At 39.8% G+C, this 21,931-nt stretch overlaps 2 protein-coding genes across 6 annotated transcripts in view; one reads left to right on the plus strand and one right to left on the minus strand.

Moving 5' to 3' along the window:
* Window positions 1–83: 83 nt before the first annotated feature.
* Window positions 84–21,931, minus strand: part of colec12 (collectin sub-family member 12) — a 36,447-nt gene continuing 14,599 nt past the window's right edge. Inside the window, exons 1-9 of one of the 3 annotated variants that reach the window (XM_044221090.1) lie at window positions 14,689–14,810; window positions 13,901–14,023; window positions 4,949–5,035; window positions 3,767–4,810; window positions 2,737–3,309; window positions 2,475–2,617; window positions 2,221–2,330; window positions 1,878–2,020; window positions 84–1,082 (exon numbers count right to left, since the gene is read on the minus strand). In XM_044221090.1, coding sequence (XP_044077025.1) covers window positions 1,063–1,082; window positions 1,878–2,020; window positions 2,221–2,330; window positions 2,475–2,617; window positions 2,737–3,309; window positions 3,767–4,810; window positions 4,949–5,024 — 2,109 coding nt within the window. In that variant the 5' untranslated portion in view covers window positions 5,025–5,035; window positions 13,901–14,023; window positions 14,689–14,810 and the 3' untranslated portion in view covers window positions 84–1,062. Of the gene's footprint in view, window positions 1,083–1,877; window positions 2,021–2,220; window positions 2,331–2,474; window positions 2,618–2,736; window positions 3,310–3,766; window positions 4,811–4,948; window positions 5,036–13,900; window positions 14,024–14,383; window positions 14,418–14,688; window positions 14,811–21,931 lie in introns of those variants that run through there. The other 2 variants (XM_044221089.1, XM_044221088.1) reach the window with 2 other exon arrangements.
* On the plus strand, window positions 5,042–8,983 carry LOC122887644. Of its 3 annotated transcripts, XM_044221094.1 has the most exons (8): window positions 5,042–6,541; window positions 7,443–7,513; window positions 7,601–7,777; window positions 7,868–7,929; window positions 8,012–8,097; window positions 8,183–8,224; window positions 8,545–8,580; window positions 8,679–8,983. In XM_044221094.1, the coding sequence occupies exons 1-8, from the start codon at window positions 6,384–6,386 to the stop codon at window positions 8,833–8,835; spliced, it is 789 nt and encodes a 262-aa protein (XP_044077029.1). In that variant the 5' UTR covers window positions 5,042–6,383; the 3' UTR covers window positions 8,836–8,983. The 3 variants fall into 3 exon arrangements, with proteins under 3 accessions (XP_044077029.1, XP_044077030.1, XP_044077031.1); XM_044221095.1 differs by lacking the exons at window positions 8,545–8,580; window positions 8,679–8,983 and adding an exon at window positions 8,293–8,333; XM_044221096.1 differs by lacking the exon at window positions 7,443–7,513 and having other exon boundaries at window positions 6,408–6,541.

Raw genomic sequence — 21,931 nt, forward strand, 5'->3', positions numbered from 1 at the left:
AGACAAATGAATGGCTTTTCATGCCATATCACCTAAATACATTTATTACAATATTTCATAGGACAAAAAGCATTGACTCCACACACAGTTTCTCATTTTATTGTGATCCATAGGAACATGGTAATTTAATTAAGGCATAATGAGCCTTGAGCCACATTACAAACTGCCACTCAGTCTTTAAGTATTATATAAACTGGAAAAAAACATACAACAAACTGATTATGCAAATTATAAACATGTAACATATTTCACATATTGTATTTGGCATAATGAATAAATCATCATATGATGGCTACATTACAAAAATGTACATATTGTTAATGTGTGCCTTATACTGTATAAAACTCATACTGGCAGTCTAAAGTCTAACAAATACTGTCCTTCATAAAACAGCAGCACTGCTCACACTGAGCATCTATTCTCAGAAACAAAACCGGAAAAAAATGACACTGATATTTTAGTTTGTAGAAAGGTGAAATTACACTAGCTTTATTTCTATTTATTATCTGAGTTTGCAGTCATTTGCTGATGGTGAGTGGGTGCTCATCATTTTCCCGGCAGCTTATTTCTAGTCCCAGTTCTGAATCTGTGAAGTCTTTGACAGTATAAAAATAGTTTATAGTACTTTATTAACAACAAAATAATCTGATATAATTTTTTTGTAAGTGTAAAGATTGAAAAGGCAGTTAAGAAATGAAACAATATGAAATTTAATCCCAACCAACAATGTATCTTTTGCGGAATATTATTTACAGATACACCTGTACAAGAGTGGCTGCACCAAATAATGACTTAGTATAGCCTAAATAAATGCCTACATTCTCATGTTTCCTTCAGTACAAACACTAAATCAATACAATTGTGGGCTGGGTCTGTGCATGCTCTGTCTTTTGCACCATACTGTGTTGTAAAGTGCCTTTAAGACAAAGATCAGTCCAAGTCTCAGTGATGCTCGACATCTAGAGCTCCTCCTCATGTCCTTCATTATCCTCGCATCTTCAACCTCAACTTCAGCCTCTTCACCTTTCTCCCAGAGACAGCTCACACTACCTTAGATGGATGCTATAAAACTGGAACTGTCACTGTGAAGAGAACAAGAAAAATAAAACACATAAGGTTTCCAAAGGTTAACACCTTTGTGATGTGTGATGATATGTTATGATTAGTATTAGCAACAATAATAACATAGCTAAATGTGGTAATCTGCAACCTTACTATAATGATGAAGAAACTACACACAGGGGAAAATGCTGACAGACCTTGGATCAATCAGTAACCTGACATCCCTACTAAGTCTGTCACCACTGTCCATTGAAAACAGTAATTTATCTCAAAATCAGTGCTGGGTGACAAGTTTTTTCATTGTTATGAACATTTGTTTCCAAGGTCAAGAATGAGAAGTCCTAGAGGTGCTCAGAATCATGGAAAGTTTGAACATCTACATTTCCATGGCAACTGAGTAAATTCTCCTGATGAGGACCATTCGATATGGTCAAAAGCTCCAGAACAAGAGGACCTTTAGCTGAGATTGTTTTGTCAATGGTCACTGTAGTTTATTTTGAGTCGATCCCATTTACACCATCCTGGTGCTGTAAATCCCAGAACTCACTAGAGCACCAAAAGTGAATGAATCCGCAGCAGAAAGTAGTCCCCAACAAATCTATACTACAATCTACAAGTCTGTTGATATTGAGAGACGAACTGACACATTATTGGTTTTGGTCTTTACTTAGGATTTGTTGCTAATAAGAAAAACATAGAACAGTGCCAGCTGTATCCTTTAAAAACACCCATCCAAATGCGCACACACACATACACACACACACAAACAGGAGATTTCAAAATTCAAAAAGGTCGGATACATAGAAGGTACTGACAGTCAGAGGCACGTTCACAGATGAAACCGATGCGGTCAGTGCAGTAGAAATCATTCCAGTTGGCATTATGTATAAGGCCAGCACAGTCCTCGCCCTCTTCATGGCCATGGGTCCAGTTATCAGGCTGGCCAGGCTTCCACTTCCTGATGGCAACAACACGAACAATATGTATCAAAGTTCAAGCATCACACAAGGTGTTTGTTAGTTACATTCATAGAAGCTTGTTGTTTTGAACAGAATGAAGCAAGGAATTAAGTCAGAAATCACTAAAACACATGAATTCCATTTGCTTGATAACAGATTTCTACATTTGTCGTAAAACCAGTTTGGCAGGTTGACTCACTTGAAAACAGGTATGGTTCCATCCACCCATTTCCAGACATTTTCCTCCTCCCTGTCAGTAAGGCCCAGCCAGAAATAGCCTTTTCCTGCAATTGCATTTCTCACAAATTGCTACGGATAGAAGAGCAAAAGATATTTTACAGGATGATTAGTTCAGGAACTAACTGCGATTTAAAGTTATTTTATAAAATTGTTTGTTTCATTCTTTAGTCAGTGAATGTATTAAAGTAATTATCGGGGGCCAATTTCATTTACCTGTTCCTCATTGTCGTTAATAATGAGCATATGAGATGATATGTTAGTACAAAACTGGTTGGACTCGTCAAAGTTGAGTCTCTGAGACCCGGAGGAGAAGTAATAGCAGCTGTCTCCAAACTTTCTGAACCCAGGTGGGCAACCTGGAATGAATCATTTACAGAATATTACAACATACAGGTTAAATCACATGAATTAGTAAAAATGTTCTTAGAATGGGCCACAGATCTATTTTCTACCCTTATGTAATCATGTAACTCACCAGGCGTTGGAGAAGTGGCGACTGGGGGCTGGACCTGCTGGGACACGGACCCTTCTGGTTCCTCTGCTGGTTTGGGAGGTTTGGGTGGTTTGGGGGGTTCAGGGACCTGAGCGGGCTGAGTGGGCTGAGGAGGCTTTGAAAGTGGAGGACCTGCAGGCGCAGGTATCCCTGGTAGCCCTGGAGGACCTGGAGGGCCTATGGGTCCAACAGGCCCACGAGGCCCCTCCAATCCTGCAGGTCCTGCTGCTCCTCTGGGCCCCTGTGGCCCTTGTAGTCCTGGTATTCCTGACTGTCCATCCCTACCAGGAAGCCCCTGAGCCCCAGGATCACCTTTTTCACCAGGGTTTCCAGGTCGACCTCCAGACCCTCTCGATCCTTTAGCACCAGGAAGACCCCGAGCACCGGCTGTACCCTTTGGACCTGTTGCACCTGGTGGTCCAGCAGCACCTTTCTCTCCTTTAGGTCCCACCAACCCTGGCATCCCTTTGTCTCCTTTATCACCCTTTTGTCCTGACTGGCCCACTGGCCCCTGGGGACCCTTGTCACCCCTGGGGCCCCTTGGACCTGGTGGTCCTGAAGTATAATATCAGCAGATGAGTGGACTATATGTGTCAGAATGTACTGTTACAGTTGAGGTCTCAACATGTTTCATAAGGAAAACATACCATTTATTTCTTGAGTACTAGAGAACGCAGAGGTATAATCCTAGTCATACTCCAAATTCTTAGATATGGTTCTTTTGGATCTAAATCCTTTCATTGCATGGAGGCCAACATTTGGAGCAGTTTACCAGATGATGTGAGATACTGAATTATTACAGTTTTTATAAACAGGTGTAAAAAATGTATTGAAGAAAATGGAAGGAGTAATGGGTAAATGTACTTGTTATTTTAGTAAAAATGTACTATCAATTTCCAGAGTAATACCTACAATTATTCAATCTGCATGTCACAATTTTCTCTTATATTTGGACAAGTGTGTTATGTCCATGTTGTTTATGACACACACCAAGTACGTCCTGTTCTCTTACCTTGCAGGATGGTGAAGTTGGTGATGATCTGTGAGTGCTTACTGTCCACCAGCTTCATCTCCTCCATCACCATAGAGAGGTTGCTGACCTCTTTGTCCAACCTGGCTGTCAGCTCATCTTGCTGGGCTCGCAGCTCTTTGCTATCTGCCTTGGCCTCTGTCACACTAGTGTTCAGCCCCAGTAACAGGTCTGAATGTCGCATTACTGTCTCAGCGCAGGACCTCAGGCCATTCAGGTCGGAGCTGATGGCACCTAGGAGCTGCGAGGCAAAGCTCACGTTTCCGGTCACACGGTCCATGTCATTCTCATGTCTGTCTAATCGTGCTTCCATCTCATCAAACTTAGATGAGGTGGCGTTATCGTGGTCTCTCTGGTGGTCCATCAGCTCACGCAGGCTCTGGTCATGCCCCTCAGTGAGAGCTGAGGTGTTCTGGATCTGGCTGGCTAGTGTGCTGAGCTGAGCCCCCAAGTCATCCAGAGCTTCTCCATTGGACCGGGCCAGGGCTGAGTTGTTGGCTGCCAAAACCTGGAGGTTCTGGACCTTTTCCTTTAGCCACTCTGTGTCAGCCCGGGTCTGCCTGGCTGTCTGCTGCAGACCCTGATAGTCATTCTTCAGCTTCTGCACTGCCTGGCCTGCGTCTTCGACCGTCTTCTGCAGCGTGCCGAGCAGATTACGCTGCTGGGACTGGCTGATGTTTAGTGCACTGATGCTAACCTGGGTCTGGCTCTGCTCTTTGACCTGGCCCTGTATCTCTGACTGGAGCCGTGCAGTGTCTGTCTGGAGGTCGTCAATCATGCCACTGTAGGAGGCCAAGGTCTGGTTGACTCCACGCAGTGAGGCAGCGTTGCCTTGCAGAAAACTCTGCAAGGAGACATGGCCGTTTTGCATGTCATCTCCTGTGATCCGAAGTTCATCCAGCATGTCCTTGTTTCTGGTTGCCCTGACAGCAATATCATTCAGTTGGTTCTGTAATGCTTCCAGATCTGACTTGAAAGTCTTGATTTCACTTGCGGCATTAACTGACTTTTCTCCTGTCTGATCATCTGAAAAGGTGACACACAAAAATATCGATGTTAATAAAAATTAAAAAAACCTCCTTGTACACAGCATTCAAAATTTACAGATATTGTAGGTTAAAACTATCCACATTTGATATCTAATCTTGTGTCAATGAGACATACCTAGTTTCTTTAAGTCTGTCTCCACAGCATCGATCTTGCCTCCATAATTCTGCATGCCCTCTGTGACATTGTCCATTCTCTGGACCACTGACAAAAGAGGAAAGAGAAGGTGTAATGTAAATAGATACATACAGAATACACACGTTTAAAAAGCAACTATGCAAGATAAATAGACATTATTATGATACTGATGCAGTATTTTCCCTTACTGTTTGGTAAGAGGAACACCTTACACAACCATAGATACTAAGACACTAAAACAGGAAGTGCATTTCCTGTGGAATGTAACCTTCTATTGACTATAGAGGTCTATAGGAGATACAATAGATAGATGCAACCTTGAGTACTTTTACTAAAGTACTGTACTTAAGTATTCCTTAGGTACTTGTGCTTTACATGATTATTTCCAATTTCCGCTACTTTATACATCTACTCCATGACATTTCAGAGTACTAAATGCTTCACTTTTCAGATTAAGATTTTACATAAAAAAACATAATCAGCTTGCAAAATATGATGCACTGTTGATTTCTTACACAATAATACATCAGTAATAATAATCCAATATATAATAATATAACACTGGCAGGAGCCATTCTTCTGCTTAATGAGTACTTTTACTTCTGATCACTTCAGTAAATGTTGCTGATAATACTTACATACTTGTACTTTGGAAGGTTTTTGAATGCAAGACTTTTACTTGTAATGGAGTAAATTTACACAGTATTGCTGAGTTTACTTCAGTAAAGAATGTGACTTCTTATTTGATAAATAGATCCCATTAAACCTTAACATGTAAACAGAGAAGTTACTCAGCCAAGATGATTTTGAACAGCAGAGGGTGCTGCTGTATTCATTTCTCTACAGTGAATAACTGGAAACACAAACAGCAATTCTGAACACAGGATGTTGAACAGGGTGAAGAGTTTCCTAAGTTATTTTGTAACTGGGCAACTGTGTATCTGTTGATCAATACAAATCTCAATTTTCAGAGTACATTCACAAATTCCACTTCATGAGTATAAACAATGTCAAACACGTAACAAATACCACACTAGTACACTCTAACTCTGGTTCCACTTTCTTTTTCCTCACATCTGCAACAAGAGTCCATCTCCTCTCCTGCTCCATGGTTTGTTTTTCTGTCGGTATGTGGCCGTCTAAAAACTGCACTGGAAAACATCCTAAGCTTTCAGCTGTTATCATTCCAGTGTCCTGTTGCACAAAAGTAGAATTAAGACATCCGGGATAAATGACTCAGCTGAGCTCAATAAAGCCAAAACATGTGCGTCCAGGCTTAATTGGTTGCACAAAGACCAAGCCAGGATGAGCAGACACGGATTCATTAAGCCAGGTGAAACCAATCCTGGATAGGTGCGCGCTCACGGCTCACTCAAATAGACCCCGCCACAGATCACAGATTAACTGATTTACCATGGCAACTAGAGCCGCGTACTTTTCCCCGTCGGAAGCACAAATCCTCATGGAGGCATACGAGGAGGTAAAAGATATAATTAAGAAGAAAGGCAACACCGCCACAGTGATAAAGCAAAGAGAAAAAGCGTGGCAAAGTATTGCAGACCGCCTGAATGCGTAAGTAGTGCACAATTACACACTCACCGCTCCGCTGAAACATCACAATTACAAATCAAATATTTAATTCACATCTCCAAAAACGCAGTTGTACTGTAATTATGAAACGGTTAAATTTTTTATTGAAATGCACTGCATATATGAGTGAAATTGTGTAACGTAACTCCATCACACTGTATAAAGCTATGATATATTATTATTAAAGCCTTACATTATTATTTTACGTTACTACGCTCAGTACGGTTTAATCTTAGCCGTTGTACTCTGCTTATTATGTTGTCCACCGGTTTTTGTGTTTCCCCTGCTTTTATTAATGTAAAGCAACTTTGACAGAATGAAACAATTGTGAAAAGTGCTATATAAATAAAATTTTCTTGAATACATAGATGAGCTATAATAATAATCACTTTAATTTATATAGCGCCTTTCAAAGGACCCAAGGTTGGTTGCTCACTGCACTGCAAAAATGTCTTTCTTACTTAGTATTTTTGTCTTGTTTTCAGTCAAAAAAATATCTAAAAAAATCTTAAATATTTTCTAGAGCAAAATAACCTAGGAAAATAAGCAAAAAACTCTGCCAGTGAAACAAGAGAACTTTTCTAAAAGTAAGTGTTTATGGAAAAAGTAAACTTATTTCAAGAGAATTTTTCTTATTATATTGACAGATATTTAAATTTTTTGCTTGTTTTAAGCACACATTTACTTGAAGTTTATATTTTTGGTCTAAACCTATACTTATTTTGCTAGGTCATTTAGAAAATCAAGAAAATACATCTTTAGAGTTTTTTTTTTTTTTTATATATTTTTACTGAAAACAATACAAAAATACCAAGTCATTTTTGTCAGTGTGACTCCATTAAATGTTCTTGTGATAAAGAATGTGTGTGTGCGTGTGATGTAGATTAAACATGAACGGGCCAAAGCGGACATGGCAGCAGGTCAAAATCAAATACAAGAACATTCTGCAGAATGGTATGGTCCCTGACTAATATTTAACAAAGCACAAGCATATATTGTACCCAGAAGGTGCCTGCTCACACATTGTCTGTACTGTTTTAGCAGTGAAAAAGAATACCCACAGACAAGGCACGGGTGGTGGGTCACCAAAGGCTGACCTTACCCCAGCAGAGGACATGGCCTTGGAGCTAAATAAAGGCAGGCCCGTCTTAGAGGGGATCCCTGGGGGGAAAGAGACGAGCATAGGTTCCTCCCAAGATGCCACCCGCTTCATTCAAGGTATGTCCTTCCATCTCTACATGGAATACAACCACATTCATATTGAATCAATTTGGACTGTCTGACTTTGGTTTACCTATTGCCTTGCAGTGTCTGGAAGCACTGTGTTCCTGTTAGAGCCACCAGCACAAGCACCAGGCGATGCTGATCCAGTGAGTACTCCATCAAAGGCATACTGTAGGCCTGGCATGTCTTGTCTACTAGCTTCAATATGAATCCGATTAAATGTGATAGGGTGAAAGCCCCAGTGCAGCAGCAACAGCACATGATGGAGACGATGATGAGGAGAGACCATCTCTGTGGATTCCAGAAGGCATGAGGTATCATGTTAAGACTGTGAAAGTACTATTTACTCTACAATGGTGAGAGTCCTCATCAAAATCAAAAATCTAATTTCTTTTACAGGACCCAGATGCTATACAGTGGGAAAACCAGCCTGGCAACATAGTGCGTATTAATAAAAGGACACCACATCCTGCCAAATTCCAGCTGCGCTAATTGTATTGTGTTCACAGAGCTCACAAGCTATCAGAAAGTTGTATGGCAACCACCTCCGCGCCAAATAGAACTGGCAGACATAGACATTCAGTACAAGAAGAAAAAGATAGAAAATCTTGCACTGGAGTCCGAAATAAAAAAGAGGACAATTAGGAAACTGGACCTTGAAATAAAAAAACTTGAGAGGGAGGTGAGATATGCCTTCAATGTACACTGTATGCTAACTGTAACACAAATGTATTAATCATTATTTTTCTTTCCTCCCCCAGCTCCAAGAAGATGACACAGCTCAAAATAAAAATTAGGTATATTCTCGTAAAGTCAAGTGAGCCATGACATATGAGCTCTTATTGTGAGCACACAGGACGGTGGCATCTTTCTAAGGTATATTTTATTTTCACAGCAATCAGTACAACCAAGTCATCGTTATAAGGCACCAGCCTCTTTTGCCCACCCCCCCAGCACCAGGTGTGGCCACTAGCCTATATGAAGGCCCAAAATTGTGTGTTCCTTTCTGCTCTGACAATGGCATGCCCATTCTTGCGAGATGTGGTGGATGAAGAAGCACTTGTGCTGAGGAGAGCCTTCAGGCGAGAAAGGGTCTTCAGGGACCGGTTGGACCCACTGGCCTTCCCTGATGACCATCTATATGAAAGATACAGGTTTTCTGCAGATGGCATCAGGTATCTATGCAGACTACTGGGTCCCAGGATTAAGCACCGCACTGCACGGAGCCATGCACTGAGTGTGGAGCAAATGGTTTGTGTGGCCTTGCGCTTTTTGCTAGTGGAGCCTTCCTGTACTCAGTGGGGATGCAGAACAGCTGAACAAGGCCACAATTTGCCGCACAATAAGGAGTGTGTGTCTGGCTATCAAAGCATTAGCAGATGTCTTCATCTCCTTCCCTGGCCACAGAAGACTCTGTGACATGAAAGAGGAGTTCTATAGGATTGCAGGTAAGAGGATCTACAAATTACAGGACAACTGTTAACACATAGTAGGATACTCATTACTTTGTGTGACAGGTTTCCCCAATGTCATTGGTGCAGTGGACTGCACACACATAAGGATAAAAGCCCCCTCAGGTGCCCATGAGGCCGATTTTGTGAATAGGAAATCCTTTCACAGCATTAATGTTCAGGTGAACATAACTTTTGATATTGTCCATTGACGAACACTCTGCATTGCCAATGATGTGCACTGATTGGTGTAATATTCCTCATCTTATGATTTCAGATGGTCTGCAATGCTGACTGTGTGATCAGCAATGTTGTGGCAAAATGGCCTGGCTCAGTCCATGACTCCAGAATCTTTCGGGCCTCTGAAATCTATCAGTGCCTATCACAAGGTAAGCCACACAACCCCTATTTATAACCATCATGGCTGTGTCAAGAATATCACTGTGTTTATGAGGTAGTAATGATGAGATTTTGTGTTGACAGGTGAATTCTCTGGTGTGTTGCTGGGAGACAGGGGGTATGGCTGCCAGCCTTTTCTCCTGACACCTTTCACAGACCCCAGGAAGCACAGCAGGCCTACAACCATGCCCATGCCAGGACCAGGGCCAGAGTTGAAATGACCTTTGGCCTCCTGAAGGCACGCTTTCACTGCCTTCACAAATTAAGGGTCAACCCTGTTAGGGCATGTGATATTACTGTGGCTTGTGCTGTCCTCCACAATGTGGCCTGCCTGAGGAAGGAGAGGGCCCCCAGAGTGCCACCAGCCATGGACTGGGACAATCCGGCAATCTTCCCTGATGACGACAGTGGTCGGCTGCTGAGGTGACCAATATGTGTTGAATTATTTTAGTTAGTATGTGTGCTTTCAATTTAGGTAAAAAATGTCCTGCTGTGGCAGAGGAAATAGGGGTTTTTGGGTTGGTTTTTTACGAATTTGGCCTCTTATGATGTTTGTGCGGTATACTGTGTGTAATACAAGGCTGCAGGGAGGCTACTGCATCCATTCATTTGTCTGTTCAGTTGATGTGTATGGATTTGTCCTGCATTTATTTTAGTGTGCAGACATGCAGGGTGTGTTATATACAGACCTTTGAATGTGTATGTATCATTTTGTATAATATGCTTTGATTCTGTGCTTTCCATCTTGTAGAGTCACTGTGACTTCAGTTTGAAAGGAGCTGATAGTTTACCTGCTTTGTTTTGTCCTTATTCAATAAAGGAACATAATGTTACACATTGTGTTTTTATATTCATATGGAATGTGTATTTGTTTATATGACAGAGTACTAGGGCCCCACTGAGGAAAAAGGATAAAGTCATAAATTTATGAGGCTGGTTCTTTCTGCAGAAAAGCAACATATTCTTTTTACAGTTTTGATAGTTATGACAATGTGATACTTCATATTCTGGCACATCAGCATGTCTTTGTTTATGAAACCATACTGAAGTACAATTTCACGAAATGCCCCACATCTGTCATTTTAACAACTGTCCTCCTTTAAAACAACTGGTTACAATATTATGACTTGTCTTTTTTTTTTTTCCCTCTGTGGCCCTAATATTCTATCATTTTATATATAGCCTTATAGTCTATTGGAAACTGTAAATTATCTAATGATAGCAACATCATCTAAAAATCATTATTTATCCAAAATGATTGAAATTAATGATCACAAACGTTTAAATAATGACAGTGGGTCTAGTTATATGTGATAACAATGTATAGTGAGCAGTGAAATAACTATTGGTTTCCATTTGTGGCGACTGCTGACTGACATTAGGGATGAGATTAAATAGATCCTGGAATTTAGCCTGGTCTGGAGCAGGCTAGCTCCACAGAATAAATCTCCATGGTAATTTATACCATAACATATCCTCCTGCACCCTATCCAGCTTTAGTGCAACCGGATTAGGGATCAATTGAGCCAGGATCACCAAGATATCCTGGCTTAATCCCTTATCCTACTTTTGTGCAACAGGCCCCAGAAGTGACAAAAACACAAAACAACAACATGCACTTGGGACAAACAAAAACACATAGGTCCAATTTCAAAGAGTTGGGAGCATGCTGTCTCATCTCCTTCTCTTTCCCTCTAAAATGCTAATTTCTTTATCTTTTTGAGTACCTTCAAGAATATTATATTGCTACAGCACTGAGACCGGCCCTTGATAGTAGTGACAAAAACAGAAATGCCTGCCACACAATATTCCTCCCTGATGTCTAACATACCTTCTTATTTCTTATTCCACTCTTTTAATCTTTCACCCCCCCACCCCCCCACCCCACCACCACCACCCCCCACCCCACCACCACCACCCCCCACCCCAATCCTGTATTGGAAAAGCATTACGAGTTATATAAGCTTGCTAATTTGAGTATGGCTTATTGGCTGCCTATTGTGACCCAAGTTATGAGCCATACTTGAGCGGTTACCCAACATGAGGCCAAGCAGATTAATGCTGATCAATGCTGCAGAAGCAGATCACAGCAGGTAACGCAAACAATGCTTTTAACTTTTAACAAAATGGGTAATTTGGAGGGCCAAGACCAAGAAACATCTTGATTAGTGCAGTTTGCTGGTAAACTACAGTATAAGCTGTTTAAAGGGTGCAGAAGAGAAAAACACAACACAGAACCCAGCGTACACTGGTTTCTTGCAACCTCTAACTATTTTGGACACTTGCAGCCATTTGTGAGTCAACCTGTGGTTCATGAGACAACAAATTGCTACTATGCCATAAAAACTCCTCTGGGCTGTTAAGCCAGGGTAGTCGCTGCATGGTCATCTGGTAGACATTAGAGCCAAACCATCAAAATCACATGGGTTCCAAACTAACACAGATCCAAAGCTGGAAACCCAAAACAGTCCTGACAGCACTAACAAGGCATGATTCAGATTTAGATCTGTATTTGTAGACCATATTTAAAATAAAGTCATCGTCTTCTGTAGCAGGTGGGCTTCAATATTTTGCTCAAGGATATTTTGACAGGTTTTCTATGATTGATTGGGGTCACAAATGTGTAAGATTGACAATACATAAAGTGCATTCCATATTGATGGTGCCTGCGATAACTGGAATTCCTTTCTGTGTCTATTTAACATCATTTCCTTGGTTCAAAAAGGGAGGAACAGGAAAAATGGGCTGCAGTAAGGACAATGTTGCACAACAGATGTGTTTATAGTCTCAAGCTATGGCTAATCTCCGAAATATATAAATAATACTAAAAATAATAAAACTTTTATAGCACTTATCAAAACAAAGTACAAAGTACTTCACAACAAGAGAAATAAAATACCACAGTGAAGGATGAAATATAAAATACATAAAATACACAAAAGCAATAAAATAAACAGCCAGTTCAGGTAAAATCAGGATATGCTTTCTGATAAAAATGTGTTTTGAGAAGAGACTTAAAAGAAGACACTGACTCAGACAACCTAATTTCTTCGGGCAAGTTGTTCCAGAGCCTCGGGGCCCTGATGGCAAAAGCTCTGTCCCCCTTAGTTTTCATCCTGGACTCAGGAACAGACAGAAGACCCCTATCAATTCAATGGAGAGTAAACAATGGATCCTGTCAAGGGAGTCTCTTCAAGTGGTAAATCTTAGGCTAAACATTCTGATTTGGACTTGGTTGGATTTAGTTTCCAGTGATACGACCTGTTGACTTTCATCAAACCTCAGAGAGAAAGACAAAGGCAGAGGGCGATTGTACATGACGAAGGAAGTAAAGGGAAAATTTGCTAAAAATAGAGTTTACATATTTTCATTGTGATATTTCATTTATGGTGTTTTTAAAGAAAATTATCGACAAATATCTCTCTATAAGTATCTCTCTATGCTGACAATAAGAACATCAAAACTTGAATTGATAATTTTACCAGGAGACCCTTTTGAAGTTTTTAATCAAAAGAGACAAGATAACAAGACTAATATTCTACAGCCGTGCTGGCAACTCTTGAGGGTGTTGATACTTTGAGCTAAATGCTAAAGTCAGCTTGCTAAACATGCTTACAATGACAATGTTAACAGGTTGATGTTTAACAGGTAATGTTTACCATGGCCGCAATCTTAGTTTAGCATGTTAGCATGCTAACACTTTCTACTGCAGGTTTTTGGTCTTAAACATAAAAAGTTTTGGACAAAAATTTTTGACCTGATCATGGTGCTAGATGAAAAGTCAGTAGGATACATCCTCTGGGGACATTGAATCTATATACAAAATGTAATGGAAATCTATCCAATATTTGTCAACACTTGTCAGTCTTGAAAGTTTAGGGCCAATGATGCACATTTCTATCCCTAGAGCCCTAAAGCTAGCGTGGCTAAAAACAACAGAAGGTTGGTATAAAATAAGATATCTAATACCTCATTGATGCCTTAAACATGTACAATTTAAGACTTTCTGACTATTTAAGAACCATTGGATACTAGTAGGTTGTAAAAAAAGTGGACTTGTGAAAATGAATCAAGGCTGTGGGTTTAAAACCCATCTTATCATTGTCTTATTTGAGTAATTTTGCATTGAATGTAAGACTGAATGTACTTGGATTTGTGTAATGTGACCACAGCTTTAAATCTGTACTATGGAGGTCAAGGTTCAGAAACATGAAAAACTAAATAACTTAACTAAGTATTACAATTTATGACTTCAGTTTTGACTTACCTTTGTATCCGAGGACAGCCACTGCTATGGTGAGCAGGGCACACAGCACATAGAGCAGTGCAATAGCTGCCCTCAGTGCCCAGTCATTTTTACACTTGGTGCACTCCGTACCTTCCTGAATTCCTGCAACATACAACAGAATTTGTGTCACAAATCAGTTTTCAGTATGCACTAAGTCTGCTTCATCCTAGTATCAGAATACAATGTTGAGAAGCAGTAGTAACTCTAGATATTGTGCAACTGGAGCAGTGAGTTAACAAAAATACACCAAAGGTTTTCATTCAAAAATGAAATCACATGTTTTTTTCATTTCATAACTAAGTTTAGTACTGAATGTCTAAAGTGGGACACACTGTGCCTTTCTTCAGCCAAATATCAATTGAAAACACTTGCTTTCATGAATAGGTAAGACGACTCACTATGAAACTTTAAAAACACTGCACATGTGTTAGCCATAACAGAGAAACCAAAACAAAACAGTACCATTCCACTTCTGCGTCATTCCTCATTGCTATCCAACCTAAAACCACAGTGCAGTGAAAAGTTTGGTCATTCATGTCACAGATATTCAGTAGTCTAACTACGTCCTGAAAAACACCAACAACATGTGATACATTGCTAAACACTGTACTATAGGCAGGATGTTTACTTGACTTCATTGGAACTGACCAAGTAGCCTCTGGCAAGCAGAGTGAGAGGGCAGCTTGGCAATAAAGATCTTTCTGCAGATGGAACAAACTTTAAATCAGATTATACAGAAGAAATTTATAGAAGAAATTTGTAGAAACCTGTAACACTTCATCAGACAGGATGTCATGGTTTTGGATTTTTGCTCTGTTATTTCCTGTTTTATTTTGTAATATTCTGCCTCCCTCTTGCCCTCTTGTGTCTGGTAGTTTTGCTTCCTGTATGTGATTGCTGTGATTGTTCTCACCTGTTTCAACTGGTTTCATCTGTGTCTCGTTGTCTCCCCTCCCTGGGTGTATTTAAGTCAGAGTGTTTCCTTTGTTCAGTGTCAGATTGTTGTTGAACCTGGTGTCAAGTGTTCAGGTTTTTGTTGTGCATGTTTTCTTGTACTCATTGTGTGTCTCTGGATTTTTGCCTTCTCCCTGGATTTATTTGCCTGTTTGGACTGGTTTGCTGATCTCTGCCTTCCTGATTACCCTTGTAAACATTGTTAACTCCATTAAATCCTTTATCTGCACCTACTATGCCTCCTACTCTGCGTTTGGGTCCCATTCTCTATTTTCACCTGCTTGACACTAAATGTAATACAGGAAGGTTATAAAATAAATAGCCTGAGCAAAAACAGAAGTTTAAAATATTTGATTGTCTTAATATCAAATTTGCCTTAAGATTTGGCAGTGGTGAAGTACATCTACTCAGGTACAGTACTTAAGTTCAATTTTGAGATACTTATACTTGACTCTTTCTATTTTAGGGTATTTATACTTCTACTCGACTACAATTCAAAGGGAAATATTGCCCTTTTTCCTCCACTACATTATGATTTTACTTACAAAACATGTGTACTTGGAACAGTTTATAAAATATGATGCATTATTATAGATTAAACTATCCAACAATATATGAAGCAAATAAAATGAGCCCCACCTTGACAAACTCCAAAATGTAAACTTTGGTTTATTAAAACTTGGGTATTTTCGCTCTGGCTCAGAGCATTGTACTCACTTGAGTAATTGCTAAGATCTTGAAACAGCAAGTCAAGGTTTTCAACATGTCCCTGTGCACCAATCATTTTGCCATTTTGCACTGCATTAAAATTCTGAAATTATCTTCATGTTATGTAAAATAAATACATGTTTTCTTGATCACTATGCTTCTGAATATGTTATAAAGATTATGCTGAACCACTGAGCCTAAATTCTCTTTTGACAGATTAAAGTCTAGTAGACAAGAAAAGCAGATAATGCCTTTGGGTCATGTCATCCTCTAAAGCGCCAGGCTGTGGTCAAAACATGTCCCTTGGAATTTTGGGTAGATCTATTGTTTCCACTGTGGGAAGCTACAAAAATTCTTTAGCTGGACTCACATCTTCCTATGACTGAAGTGTATCAGAGGCCTTGCTCTGTCCCTTTAAGTCACGTCACACGTGATGGGACTCAATGTGTAGCCAAAAGAGGCTCCATCCTTCCAAGTCAGTGGTGGGCCAGGACCACCAGAGGGGTACTGGGGGTTTGGCCTCTCAGCTTTGGACCCACACATCTGTGCAAACATCAAGTCTGACCACCTCAAAGGGGCCCAGCCGTGGACCCAGACATGGATATACAGGCCACTGTTGTCCTTATATGTGCTGAGAGCCTCATGTTGGGATTCAGTGTGGAGAGCTCCATCAGAGAAAGCCACCCCCCCGGTCCTAACCACACACTGCTTAAAGGACAACATCACACCATGTAAACAAGCAGCCGACTGTCTGCAGGTTCTGGGTCAAGAGCAAATCAAGGCCGGTATTTCTGTGTTCATTAGAATATGAACTCGACTGTAGTGGCTGTATCATATGTGTGTTCCTCGTGGTTGCAAGGTCACTGAATTTCAAATACTTTCTCAGAGTCAAAACCCTTTCACTCACTTTGTTTCAATAATTAACTTTTCTACAAACCCCCCACAACTAACATACAAGAACAGACTCTTGTACGTGCAATCTCCCCACATACTTTTCATACTAAACTAAACTGTATCTCAGATTGTGTGATTAAAAATAAAAGCATGAATCTTAAAAGCAGCCTTATCGTGACCTTGACATGACCATTACTGTCATCAATCTGCATTCTGAGACTACTGATGACTGGACTTATTTTCAGGCTTAACATGTTTGTTTAGATCCATATTGGTGTGTCAGCACATTGTTACACCTTCTGTATTCTTACTGGTTACTGAGTGTTGACAGAATTGTAACCACATTTTAACACTATTCAAACTATACACAACTAGGGTACTTTAGGCTAATTAATTACACTACCAGAACAGGCACTTCAGCAGCTGTCTCACTCCCCCGGTTAAACTTGGCCATCATGAGAATAATTAAGTCAATTTATATAGAGATCATTTTAAACCTTAAAGCCAAACCTTAAGTGTAACAGACAACATAAAAGTAATCATGATATCACGCTATGTGAGGAACTGTGAACAGCCATAAAATGATGAGTCTTAAAGGGAAACGCCACCAATTTTACACATCAAAGGCTGTTTACAAGTCTTGGGGTGTACTACTGAGACAGGATTTAAAAGTTGCAATACATGGGGAAGACCTAACAACTGTATTTTACAAATTGTTCTATAGTGAGGTGGCAGGAATGGAAAATGCTCAATCACCTTTGGATTCTGACTTGAATAATGGATGTTTAAGCTATTTGCCCGTCATGGGAAACATTTGTCTATGATGTTAAAATCCTAACCAAAGATGAAAGTGCTTTAACTATCAGGACTTTAAATGCACAAGTGGTCTCTACGCAAACTTTAAAGTTCCTAAAGTTAACACACAGTCACTATCTGGTATATACTGTGCTGCAGACCCTGGTAGAGACAGGTTACATACAAACCACTGTAACTGTCATGTTTTCACAGCAATGATGCTTCCACTGAACTAACATGGAAATTCATTCTGGGCAGAGCAGCCACTAGCTCCTTCCAGGGTCGCAACATTTTCCAACTGCTTGTCACTGGAGTGTTTTCTGTTCCCCTCTAAGGGATTTTGCTTAAACAACAATTCTGTCAGTGATGTGGCACACAGTAATGACGAAAAGCAAATGCTTCCAAGGTAGCGGCAGTATTCTGTTACATAGAATCCAGAAAGAAAATAAAACTCCTGGGTTTCTAAATCCATCCTTAATGTGGGCCAAGTAGTTCTTGCAAATACTTTGATGGCTTGTTTTGTCATAACTACATCCATAGGGGATGTTAAAGTATGTTAAGGTGATCATGGAAAAGTATAGTAAACATTTATGACACTGAGCTGTCTATTATCCTGAAGATGATGATGATAACCAAAGCATGTTATAGCAAAGTCTTGAACAATTTAAAAACATGATGTACAATCTTATCTTTTCAAGCTAATTCCAAAGGTCATGAAAAATATATGCTCAATTTTGATAAAAGAAAATCAAATAGAGCCTTAAAATCCAAAAGTCACCATCATTTCTTCTTTGCGTGTACTGCTTACTCAGTTCTGTGGTACCCCCCCATGATGTACCTCATTAGTCAGTGTGTCATGTTTGATATCCAAAGGTCCATGGTGACTTCTTGCTGTCGACGCATAAACTACCACAGTACATAAACATGCTGATGCATACATGTCATGAGCTGACTGAAAACACATTGCTAAACCAAATGGCCCGGTGCAGAACATGGGAGGACTGAGCCTGTTGAGAGTTGAGAAGCTGGACGGCAGCCAGGATGTCCCAATCAACAAGCTGGAATCCAGCCAGATTATCCCAAGAGGTTAATAAATGCCAGAAAAGCCTAGAAAGAGCAGGGGTACTGTAATGTGGAGAATACTGTATACATATTATTGCTGTCAAGTGAGAACCATGTATCTCCAGTTTTTTTTGTATTTACATCATTATTTATGGGCTGAGTTTATGGACCAAGACAAAAAAATTTTTTTCCAAAAATCCATGGGCATTTATCTCAAAACTACTTTTTAGCCATGCTAGCAGCGTGGCTCTAGTGATTACATTGTTGGTCTGTCGGTCAGTTCACCACTTGACTGACATATCTCAGCAGTTGAATAGATTAACATGAAATTTGCGACAGACATTCATGGTGTCTAGAGGATGAATCCTAGTGACTTTGGTGATCCCCTGACTTTTACTCTAGTGCCACCATGAGGCTGACCTTTATGGTTTTAAGTGAAATATATTTATAACTATTTGATGGATTGTTATGATATTTGATACAGACATTCACGTACCCCTCGGGAGTTTTAATAGCTTTGGTGATCCCTAACATCTAGCGCCATCATCAGTTGCAGAATTTAATTTGTCAAATACTTTGTTTAATGAACAAAATACCAGCAAAATACCTCATCTGTACTTCATATACAGTGCTAGCAAATATTAGCATGCTAGCACACTAAACTAAGATGATGAACACAGTAAACATAATACCTGTTAAACATTAGCAAGCATTGTTATTGTGAGCACGTTAACATACTGAAATAAGCAGTTCGCTCAAAGTACCGCTGTGCTGAAGTATAGCCTCACAGAGCTGCTAGCGTGGCTGTAGTCTTGGTAAAATCCTTTCTGACAAGGACACTATTTGAAGAAACATTTGCCAGTAACAGTATGTAATTTGTGCAGCTTTCACATTGGTCAGATACAGTACATTAGATGCTCTAGAGTTATCTATGTTGGTACTGATACTAAGACGAAGTTATAGTCAGTTGTGGTTTGTCTTTATCATTGTTATTTAGCTCACTGTTGTGAAACTGAAGGGCAGAGACAGAGAAACAGAGGGACAACAAGAAAAGACGCAGAGAGAGATGGGGGCAGTCCAGTGTCGTGTCTGTAAAACAGCTGTATTTCATTTGGACTCTGAGTCAGTCAAAGAAAAAAATTCTCCACACTTATTCCCTTATTCCATGTACCTGCCATTAGACATGCCTGTATGCCCCGTCTCACTCCTGGCTGGCAGTGGAAACTTCCATGGTAACACAAAGAAAGCCTGTACAGACTAGAGCCTTTTTGTGTGAAGACCCTTTGTGCAGAGTGTTAATACTATGTTATATACAGTAACTGGGTGATAACCACAGGAATTCGTTCACTTGATAGCCTTACATTTTGTGTTATATGACAGCTGACGGATTATAGTGCTGCTAAATGCGGCATTTTCGTCTCACATTTCCAGAGGGAACACACATATTTAGTTGTTATGCTACTGTGTGGTATTTGTCTACACAAGTACAAACTGTCAAAACTACAATTACATCTAATTGTGGCTCAAGTTACAGTTTGTAATTCCATAATCAGCCGTGTACTGAAACAATTTGGTTTAAAAATTGCTTCAACATATCAAAACACACACAAATAGACACACAAAAATGTATATAAAACAAATATATACTGCAATGGATCACTGAGGATGAAATACAATTTTCAGACAAAACAGTTTCGAAAAGGTTTTTTTTTCATTCCTGAGACAAATTAAATTGAGTTGTGAGTTAATTTGCCTCATTAAAACAATCCACTTGAATAAAGATTTTCAATAAATGTGTAATTTAGTGTGTAAGACATGTAATTCTGCTGTCATGGTTATCCATAAGATTTCCAATGGAGGCATCCATTCAGAAATATTTCATAGTACACATGATCCACATTCATGATATTTCAAACTATTACTCTACTTGTGACCCTTATGGCCTTAGTGGGAACATGGGATCTGAGCAGTTCAACCAAAGAGAGATTTTTCTTCTTTGATTTATATTATTTGGAAGATGTTTAGAGGCCTGAAGGGGTGACAGTATCCAGTATCCATTACATGAAAAAAGCAAAAAGTAGACAGGGGAAAGGTAAACTGACTGAGAGTCTACAGCCATGCTAGCGGCTCTGTCAGGCTCTCCTTAGGCACAGCAGTGCCTTGAGCTAAATGCTAACATCAGCATGCTAACATCCTCACAATTACAATGCTGACATGCTTTGTTTATCAGGTAAAATGTTTACCATGTTTCCCATATTAGTTTTTTGTGTTAGCATGCTAACATTCGCTGATTAGCACTAAACACAAAGTACAGCTGAGGATGATGCGAATGTCATTGGTAGCACTGGACAAACTGAAATTTTGACCTGATGATGAAAAGATCACCAAAGTTATTACAATTCATTCTGAGGGGGACATGAATGTATGTATGAAATTTCCATGCTGCTAGTGTGGCTATAAAGGAAATTTAAAATAAATAAACATATGTTTTCCCCTTCTTTTCCCTTTAATGATCTGGTGACCCCTCGGATTTATCTTGGCTTATCTTATCTTATCTTATCCTGGCCCACCGGTTGGGAACCAGGGCTTAAGACAATTCGTTTTTCTCTCCAGAGTTTAGTTTAGTTACTTCCTGTCAGCAGTTGAGTCCCTGTTCTGCACTTTTATTTTTTTGGTAAATAAAGTGACTTAATTGATTGATGGTCTTCACTTTTGCAATACTCTGCAATTCAGACAGATAAGACTGATGTAATTCTATTTATGTATCTTTCCTAGTGCAGCTTGGGCTTGAAGAAGTGGAGAACCTTTAACTGAGCTAAGAAGGTGCGCTGGGGTTATGGTGTCCCCCTCTGGCCCTTATAGCTACTCCAGTATTAACAGTCAGCAACTGGAATGTTAACAAGTAAACACTCTCCAACAGAGGAAGTTACCACTAAGACAACTTACTAAGACATTAAGGTCCTTGAATTGCTGAACTAGCCTAGCATGCCTGGGCAGAGTTTTTTCTCACTCGCTGCTAACAGGTTTATGACACTTTAAATTGGGTCTAGAACATCTGGATCTTGTTACAGTGGAGCCAAATCAAAGGACGCATGCAAACATTTGATACATCATCCCTTCATGCCAAGCATCATAAGAATAAGGGGCTATGTTTTCAACTTTGCCTTCAGTAGGCTATTTTCGGTATTTTTATAATATTTTAAATGCGGTACTCACTTCCTTTTTATGAGTAAGGAGATCAGTGGTTTACAGTCAGAGATCTGTATGTTGGGTGGTTTAAAGAAAAATAACATATGGATGCTGCATCTCATCCTGTCTGAACAGGATACACACATTCACACTTGCACACACACACATTGCCTAAAGCTGACAAAGCTGAACACAGCTGGCCACAGACCATAACATAAACACCATACTGGGATATGAAACAATTGTGTACAATGTGGACGGCGTCTTCGGAAAAACATCTTTTTCAGCACATTATCAAGTGCAAGTCTTGTCCTGCAGAAAATGTACTTGTTCTGGGAGAGTAGGGAAGGATCTTTTAACTTTTTCTCATCCCAGATTCATTCTTCCATTGTGAGATTTATTGTGAAA

Source organism: Siniperca chuatsi, linkage group LG13 (assembly GCF_020085105.1).
Source record: "Siniperca chuatsi isolate FFG_IHB_CAS linkage group LG13, ASM2008510v1, whole genome shotgun sequence".
Lineage (NCBI taxonomy): Eukaryota > Metazoa > Chordata > Actinopteri > Centrarchiformes > Sinipercidae > Siniperca > Siniperca chuatsi.